Genomic DNA, 9,607 nt, shown 5'->3' on the forward strand with positions numbered 1-9,607 from the left:
ACTCAAAACTTCAACTGCAATGCAGTACTGTTTTTAATCCTCAGTGAGGTGAAATTAATAATACAGTTTCCATCAGACACACCTGCAGAGTGCCAGGTTGTAAATCACCATTATTTGAAGTGCAGTGCCAATGTCAATATGGACTCTGTTTGACAGGGCTGTGTTGTGAGGCTGCTCCTTCATCTAGGATTCCTGTCATGTGCTGTAGATGAGTATTGAATTACAGAGGACTCGTAAGAGGACATAAATATGAAGAGAGCCTCCTTCTGGCACCGACATACCGAGGTAGAAAGGTTAATAGAAAAATGCTGGGTCACAGGCCCATAATCTTTAAAAACACAAAACCAAAGTCATACCTCTCAATCTCTCAATCTTTAATTAAGTGTTCCCCATATTGCTCATAAAAGGGATCCCAAGCAGTCTTTGATGAGGTGAGCATGTGTGTGCAAGGATGCAGGGCTGATCAAACACTTCCTTCAACCCTGATCGACAGATTTCTGTCATAAGACATGCGCAGGACACCACTGGCAAGGGGGATACAGATCCCCTACCCTGTCCCATTCAGGAAGGACAAAACACAGGTGACAGATACTGGAACCATTGCTTCGTCAATGGTTTTCTCCCTTCAGTTCTTCCATTACAGTGCTGCAAACAGAATAATAGACTGTTACTCTTGAGAGAGACTGTCCTGCACTGCAGTCCATACCCTCCCCCCGAACCACATAAGATGGGGGTTCACATAAAAGAAGTTTCTAACAAACAGGTAACTGCAGTCATTACAATCTCGTTCATTTTCTGGGTTTAGCTGTGCAGCACATGCTGGAAAATACATTTATCAAATGGAATACAGCCACCAAACTGATTATACAACAACACTATTTACAACAACTTCCCTGTTCTATAAATAAATACACTGAACTCAAGTCTTTACACAAGCGCAGGCCAAAACCGGTGTAACATAAAATGGAGGGCAGGGTAATGTAGAGTACTGAAGAGAAGGGAAGGGCAGATATCCTCTCGTGAGACCCCACCTGAGCACTGTGTCCAGCTCTGGAATCCCCAACATAAGAAGGATATGGAACTGTTGGAATGGGTCCAGAGGAGGGCTACAAGGATAATAGGAGGGCTGGAGCACCTTCCATACGAAGACAGGCTGAGAGAGTTGGGCTTGTTCAGCTTGAAGAAGAGAAGGCTCAGAGGAGATCATATAGCGACCTTCTAGTACCTGAAAGGGCTACAAGAAAGCTGGGGAGGGACTGTTCACAAAGGTCTGTAGTGACAGGACTAGGGGCAATGGGTATAAACTGGAGAGGGGCAGATTTAGACTAGACATAAGGAGGAATTTCTTCACTGAGGGTGGTGAAGCACCGGCACTGGAGGTGTCCAAGGCCAGGTTGGACAGGGCCTTGGGCAGCCTGGTCTGGTGGGAGGTGTCCCTGCCCATGGCAGGGGGGGGGTTGGAACTGTATGATCTTTAAGGTCCCTTCTAACACAAACTATTCTATTATAAATAATTCACCTTTATTTATAAGTCTGAATGGTCCCACTACTCCAGGGATGAGTGCTGGAACACTCGCTGGACAGTTTATTCTGATGGGTTGTAGAGTTCTTTCAGATTGTTCATCTCTATATCAGAACTTGATTCCCTTCTAAAATACTCACTCTGTGTGTTCACAGACTTCTAAACAGGTTAGCATGTAGTAATGGCTGAAGTCCTTTTTTTGTGTCTGCAGCACAGACCCACATTGAATACAGTTTATTTATGATTCAAATGACAAGATCTAAACCACACCATTTTACTACAATCTCTGAAGGATGTATGTTGTGGAGACTGCACATTCAGATACTGATCTGACCTGCTCCAGTATAAAGGAACTGAAAAGTTCATCACCAGAGGCAACGTAGCTGCACGTGTCCATGTGATTACCTGCAAATTAAACAGCCTCTCCCTACAAGAAGGACACTGAGGCTCTGGAGCGTGTCCAGAGAAGAGCAACGAAGTTGGTGAAGGGGCTGGAGCACAAGTCTTATGAGGAGGAGCTGAAGGAACTGGGGTTGTTTATCCTGGAGAAGAGAAGGCTGAGGGGAGACCTTATCACCATCAACAACTCCCTGAAAGGAGGTTGTAGCAGGGTGGACATCGGTCTCTTCTCCCAAGTAACAAGTGACAGGATGAGAGGAAATGGCCTCAAGTTGTGCTGGGGTTGGGGGTTCCGATTGGATATCGGAAAATTTCTTCACTAAAAGGGTTCTCAGGCACTGTCAAGGGCTGCTCAGGGAGGTAATGGAGTCCCCATCCCTGGAGATATTTAAAGGACAGTACATGAGCTGCTCAGGGATGTGGTTTAGTAGTGGACAGGTACGGTTGTGTAAAGACTTGACTTTGGGCATATTTCTTTACAACTCCCTTCTTCTATAAATAGTGTTTTGTAATCACTTCGGGGACTGTATTCCATTTGCTAAAGGAATTCTCCAGCATGCAGCAAGCAGGTAAGAGGAGAGAATTAAAAGGTTGTAACACTTGGACATGATGAACTCAAAGGTCTTCTCCAACCAAATGTTTCTACAATTCTACGAAGTTCATCTTTCAAAGCTGCTGCTGCCTGGATTTCCACAACTCTCCTCCCTGCCGCAAGCCAAGCAGGAAGCATAAATGATCAGGTCGCTGGTGATGTTAACGACGTACCCTTTAATCATCGTCATCGTCATCCTCCGGGACAAAGATATCATGTTCTTCAAGCAGGGCTGCAAAGTTCTTACTGATCTGTGTCCCAACATAGAGGAAAGGGATCACCACGCTGAACACCCGCAGGAGACCGAACGGCGTCTGCAAGGAATCGATGGGAAAAGACTCGCGTTGACCAGCAAGTCGCGGGGGAACCTCCGCGCGGCCCGCTCCGCATCCCAGCACCGAGAGGGCAGGAACCCTCACCACAAGAAGGATGTTGAGGCTCTGGAGAGAGTCCAGAGAAGAGCAACAAAGCTGGTGAAAGGGCTGGAGAACAGGCCTTATGAGGAGCGGCTGAGAGAGCTGGGGTTGTTTAGCCTGGAGAAGAGGAGGCTGAGGGGTGACCTCATTGCTCTCTACAACTACCTGAAAGGACGTTGTAGAGAGGAGGGTGCTGGCCTCTTCTCCCAAGTGACAGGGGACAGGACAAGAGGGAATGGCCTCAAGCTCCGCCAGGGGAGGTTTAGGCTAGACGTTAGGAAAAAATTCTTTACAGAAAGGGTCATTGGGCACTGGAACAGGCTGCCCAGGGAGGTGGTTGAGTCACCTTCCCTGGAGGTGTTTAAGGCACGGGTGGACGAGGTGCTGAGGGATATGGTTTAGTGTTTGGTAGGAACGGTTGGACTCGGTGATCCGGTGGGTCTCTTCCAACCTGGTTATTCTGTGATTCTGTGATTCTGTTATTCTGTGAACCGCACCGGCCCTAGGCGGGAGAGGGGCTGCCGGCGACGAACGGCGGCGTGCAGGCCGTTCATTGCCAGCAAGGAGGGGCATCGCTTCCCTGGGGACCCGCCAAGCCCCGGGGGGCACCTGTGTGTCCCCCACCCGCTCCCGCGATTGGCTGCCACGCTTCACACACGCACCGACCATCCCCGCTCACCTTAACCGGCTTGGGCAGAATGGCGCCGCTGCGGGTGACGGTGGCGGCGCGGCGGGGCACGAGCGGCCCGGCGGGGCTGCGGAGAGACCCGGCCCGCCCCGCGTGAAGCGCGGCCGCCGCCAGGAGCCGCCCGCCGGCCGCCATCTTCCCTCCCTTCTTCCGCCTTCCCCGCTCTTCCTTCCGGCCCCGAACTCGCGCGTCACGCGGCTCTCGCGAGACTTGGGGGGCGGGGCCGGCCCTGCGTCACGTGGCTCTCGCGAGAGTTGGGGCGGGCGAGAGGGAGGGAGGGTTGTGAGGAGTCTGGGGGAGGTCGCCGCGTCCCGGGAAAGGGATGGGGGGTGCTCTTTGAGGGGAATACGGAATGCTCAGCACGGAGAGGGCTAGGAGATCATAGAGTCACAGAATCACTAGATTGGAAAAGACCCACAAGATCATCGAGTCCAACCATTCCTGTCACTAATCACTAAACCATGCCCCTCAGCGCCTCATCCACCCGTCCCATAAACGCCTCCAGGGAAGGTGAATCAACCACCTGCCTGGGCAGCCTCTGCCAGTGTCCAAAGACCCTTTCGGTGAAAAATTCTTTCGTAATGTCCAGCCTGAACCTCCGCTGGTGGAGCTTGAGGCCATTCCCTCTTGTCCTGTCCCCTGTCACTTGGGAGAAGAGGCCAGCTCCCTCCTCTCCACAACCTCCTCTTAGGTAGTTGTAGAGAGCAATGAGGTCTCCCCTTGACCTCCTCCAGGCTAAACAACCCCAGTTCCCTCAGCTGTTCCTTGTAAGACTTGTTCTCCAGCCCCCTCACCAGTTTCGTTGCTCTTCTCTGGACACACTCCAGAGCCTCAACATCCTTTTTATGGTGAGGGGCCCAGAACTGAACACAGGATTCGAGGAGCGGTCTCACCAGTGCCGAGTACAGAGGGAGAATAACCTCCCTGGACCTGCTGGTCACGCCGTTTCTGATACAAGGCAAGATGCCATTGGCCTTCTTGGCCCCCTGGGCACACTGCTGGCTCATGTTCAGTCGCTGTCAACCAACACCCCCAGGTCCCTCTCCTCCAGGCAGCTTTCTAGCCAGACTTCTCCTAGTCTGTAGCACTGCACAGGGTTGTTGTGCCCCAAGTGCAGGACCCGGCATTTGGCCTTGTTAAACCTCATGCCATTGGTCTCAGCCCAGCGGTCCAGCCTGTTCAGATCCCTTTGCAGAGCCTCCCTGCCCTCCAGCAGATCCACACTTCCACCCAGATGTGGGAATGGGTCCTGATGGTCAGGGGGTATCACCAAACAGTCCAGTCCCACACCCCAAGCCATGGTGGCAGCCCCGAGCAGAGGCAGAAATGGGTGGAGGGCGGCGGCGAGGAGATGACTGGGCTGCCGCTGGCTGAGGAGCTGGGAATCAGCCCGCAGTGGGTGCTCCCAGCCCAGAAACCAGCTCTGGGCTGCACCAGGAAAGTGGGGGAGGGAGGAGATGCTGCCTCTCTGCTCTGCTGAGACCTCACCTGGAGCACTGTGTCCAGCTCTGGAATACCCAGCACAAGAAGGACATGGATCTGTTAGAGCGAGTCCAGAGGAGGCCACGGAAATGATCAAAAGGCTGGAGCATCTCCCATGCAAGGACAAGCTGAGAGAACTGGGCTTGTTCAACCTGGAGAAGAAAAGGCTCCAAGGAGACCCCCCAGTACTGAAAGGGGCTACAGGAAAGCTGGGAAGGGGCTTTTATTAGAGAATGCAGGGGTAGGAGGAGAGTTTTAAGCTTGAATTGGGGAGATTTACATGTCCGAGAAGACCTCATTGCAGCCTTTCAATACTTAACAAGTTTATAAGAAAATTGGAAAAAGGTTTTAGCAGGGCCTGTAGCGATAGGACAAGGGGTAATTGTTTTAAATCAAAAGAGGAAAGGTTTAGACTAGATATTTGAAGATTACTTTTTCTCTGAGCATGGTGAAACACTTGCACAGGTTGCCCAGAGAAGTGCCTCATCCCTGGAAGCATTCAAGACCAGGTTGGATGGGGCTCTGAGCAAGCTGATCGAGTTGAAGATGTCCCTGCTTCTGCAGGGGTTGGACCAGATGATCTTCATGGTCCTTTCAAGCCCAAACCATTCTGTGATACTGTTAGATATTAGGAAGATTTTTCTTTTTTTTTAAATTGTGAGGGTGGTGAGGCGCTGGCACAAGTAGCTCTGGGAAGTTGTAAAATCCCCATCCCTGAAGGTGTTCAAGCCAGGTTGGAGTGGGCTTTGAACCACCTGATCCAGTGGGAGATGTCCCTGCCCTTGGCAGGGGGGTTGGAACTGGATGATCTTTAAGGTCTCTTCCAACCCAAACCATTCTATGATTCTATGAAAAATGGGCTGGGTGGCCCCCCACGCAGGCAGAACAGGAATCACCAGGGCTGTCAGATGCTCTGGGGAACATCAGGGGTTCACAGCTCCACTGGCTACAAATCACAACAGTTTATTTGGCATAAAATACAAACATTAACAATGTTTTGAAATGCATAATACAAGTCCTGTGTGTAAAACAAAGGCGCATGCAAAACCGCCTCTTAAAAAAAGAACTCATCGCGTACCTAAACCAGAAGCACTTGGGAAGGCAGGAGTGTTTCTGCAGGTTGCCCACAGTGTTGGTCATCGTGCAGGTTATAAAGCACTCTGTGTGCTGGCAGAAGATGCCTCGATGTGGGAGTTCCACACGTTGCCCACGTGTTTCACTGAGGGTTGTTTAAATTTTGCTGCAGAGGCAGCTGAGAGGTAAGACCGCTGGGGGTCACACCCCCCCAGACTATTAATGCAATAGCTATTGTAACAGAAAATGCTCGGTCCTGGTCGTGGATGCCCACCAAATGGCTAGTGGTGGCCACGGGTAAGATCTTTAGCTTCCTCTTATTGCTAGGACCTGGATTCTGTGGAAAACATCACCACAGTTGTTTTATAGAAAGATAAACGTGCAGGAACAAAACAATACATTACAGGTCTGAAACTGAACAGCCAGCCTCAGAAAAATACAAGGATTTTGTCAACTGTTTTAGCAGGACTGGGACCTTTCTTGGCCCAGCTTACACAGGCCATATCAGGATAAACCTCCCTTTTTCAGTCTTCAGTTTCTTTTTAATTCAAGCATTCAGATTTAAGCATTTTTTCTCTCACCCCTTTTGCACCACTAGGCTAAAGAAAACTCTTAGGAAAGGATTTGACTTCAGTACTTCAAGAAAAGTAGCCATTCGGCTTTAGTGTTCAGCTCCCCCTTTGCTGGGGAACCTGTTTTGTGCTGCCCAGCCATTTTCTATTTTTAAAAAACAAGAAGGGGAAGAGAAGGCGGGAGGTGAAACAGTCCAAACCTGAATGACTGGAGAAAACCAGCGTGTGGCAATCTATCTTATTTTCCTGTTGGGGACAATGCACCGTGAAAACTGCTTTTCCTGTAATGATCTCTGCCAGTAGACAGAAAGAGCGAACATTGCCTTAGCCAGTTGCATAAGCAATCTCAGGAAACTGAAATCCCATCCTTCTGCCTGGGAGCTGCTTCAAAGGCATTGCCAGCACAACAGATTCTCAGCCAAGCTGGTTTGATAGCCTGCATCTCAGAGGAGGTGGTGGAGCACCCAGGTGCTTCCTGCCCAATGAAGCAAGCAGTGGTGGTCATTAAAAACCCCACTCCTGTACAAGTTTGTCCTTGGCTCCAATTATGGCTCTTTTTTTCTCACAAAAGGGCTATCCCTGCTATGAGCAGGATGGTGAGGAAGCCCTGACCAAGCACATCCAAAGTCATGCACTGCTTCAGAGACCTGGAGCACCTCCCATATGACCACAGGCAGAGAGAGTAGGGATTGTTCAGCCTGGAGAAGAGAAGGCTCCAAGAAGACCTCATAGCGACCTTTCAGGACCTGAAGGGGACTACAGGAAAGCTGGGGAGGGACTTTTTATAAAGGCTTGTAGTGATATGACTATGCAATGTAGCAACGGCTACAAATTGGAGAGGGGAACATTTAGATTAGACATAAGGAGGAAATTCTTCACAGCAAGAGTGTTGAAGCACTGGCACAGGTTGCCCAGGGAAGCTGTGGCTGCCCCATCCCTGGAGTTGTTCAAGGCCAGGTTGGATGGGGCCTTGGGCAGCCTGGTCTGGTGGGAGGTGTCCCTGCCCATGGCAGGGGGGTTGGAACTAGATTGTCTTTAAGGTCCCTTCTAAATCAAACCATTCTATGATTCCACGACCTAGGAAAGGCCCAGGCATGGACAGCTGGGCCAAACACAAATAGTGTTCAGGATTCAGCCATTTCCTTCTCAACACTGCAGAATACAGAAAGCAGAACACAGCCCCTCATTTGCAGGATTTAGGATTTAGTTAGGATATGTACTAATGCAAAGGAAGGTAGCGTGGAAATTGTGCCATTTGAATGGACAGATTAAAGCATTAAATATAAGCTCTTTAGTAGTGTTACTAGTACAATCTTGGCCTATTAAAGCAAACTAAGCTTCTTAAAAGTGAAACTGCCCTTAAATGAATAATAGTGTTTCATTTCCAGTTCTGACAGAACTGGCTTTGTTAATTTATTTTCCCTTTCCAGTCACTCCCAATTCCTGGGTCTCATGTAGGAACTGCCATTACATTTTGATTTATTTTAGAAGCTAAATCTTTACCGTCAAACTGCCTTATGTAAGCCTGAGACATCAGGAACATAGAACAGAAAAGTGCTTGCCAAATCTGACCGTGGCCACAAAATACTCATACTAAGAGCAAGCAGGAACCAGGCAGTGCCATCCCTTGATGCTGCTGCCCTGCCATGGGGAAGGGGTCAGGTTTCCAGCCAGGAACGCCGCAGCACTGGACAATTTAAGCAACAGGCAGGGAGGCAGAGCTGGTCCGTAAGTCCAGCCAGCTGGGCTGCTGACAGACCGTGGGCGCTGGTCCATGGCCAGCTGCTCCTGTTTTCTCCAAACTGTTTTCACCTTAAAAGTAGAACAAGAATTATCCTTCCAAACTCAAAGATCCTTACTGTGAAGAAATATAGGCACTAACTTGAGAGAACTGGATTGCATCACTCATACCTGAAGGTGACGCTCACACTGCCCAATGTCATATTGTTAAGATCAGATTTGAGATCTGATTTCCTCTAATAGGCCATCAAGCCATAATTAGGCAGAAGGCTGGAAGCTCGTCATCCCAAACTACTGGAGACATATTCACAAAGGCACCAAAAGTTAATGGAAGTAATTTGATTTCTGCATTGACAATCTCTACTGGCAACTGCAAAGTATTAAGCTGAGTGCATCTAACTCCAGGAAGGCAAATAGGTGCCTACCAGTCATGACCTCGAGTAACTTCTTGCTTTCCTAGCAAGGCTCCTAAATAAAACACGGCAATAAGAATAGGTTTAACACTGATAGATAAGAAGCAAAAGACTGCTTCACCTATTTCTTTTTTCTGCTTTGAAAAACAACCCTTGCCAAGACTTACCAACCCCATCTCCAGGCTCAGCACCACCTACTTGTAACATCTGCCTAGTGGCCACAGTTTGGGACCTACTGGCAAGGGACAAGTCCTTTTCTGTAGCGAGGCAACAGGCATGACTCCCCGCAGCCCTCCTCTTCGAGAACAGGATGTAATGCAGAGATCAGCTCAGTGATGCTGACACAAAAATCAGGGGGAAGCGTCAGCAGGTCAGGCACTGGCTTTGGTAGAAGGCAGCGAAGCTTTGACGCTTACAGGGGCACAGTCAATCAGTGCAAGACATAAAGCACTCCTACAACTTCAATTCTCCCTGCTGGGGCCAGCTCACTTCTCCTTGCTCCTCCATAGATTCTCCTCCAACCGTGCAGCTCTGCTAGGAGCTGGGCAGAGCCACAACAGCAAGAGAGGCTCTGCAAGAGTGCAGCTCTGGACACTGTCTTGGGCAAGCTGCCCAACGAGCTGGCTGAGCCCTATATGGCACTTGACAGGAGCTACAGTCTGTACAGAGGCTGATAAATTCACCCCTGGCAAGGCAAAGAAGCTTTAGC

General features: G+C 49.7%; 1 protein-coding gene across 1 annotated transcript; it reads right to left on the reverse strand.

Annotated features, from left to right (window-relative positions):
* Positions 1-357: 357 nt before the first annotated feature.
* SMDT1 (single-pass membrane protein with aspartate rich tail 1) lies at positions 358-3,770 on the reverse strand. The gene is made up of 3 exons (XM_069854378.1): positions 3,609-3,770; positions 2,687-2,827; positions 358-645 (listed from the first exon to the last, which is right to left on the reverse strand). The coding sequence occupies exons 1-2, from the start codon at positions 3,750-3,752 to the stop codon at positions 2,690-2,692; spliced, it is 282 nt and encodes a 93-aa protein (XP_069710479.1). The 5' UTR covers positions 3,753-3,770; the 3' UTR covers positions 358-645; positions 2,687-2,689.
* Between the last annotated feature and the right edge of the window lie 5,837 nt (positions 3,771-9,607).

Source organism: Phaenicophaeus curvirostris, chromosome 1 (genome assembly GCF_032191515.1).
Source record: "Phaenicophaeus curvirostris isolate KB17595 chromosome 1, BPBGC_Pcur_1.0, whole genome shotgun sequence".
Classification (NCBI taxonomy): Eukaryota; Metazoa; Chordata; class Aves; order Cuculiformes; family Cuculidae; genus Phaenicophaeus; species Phaenicophaeus curvirostris.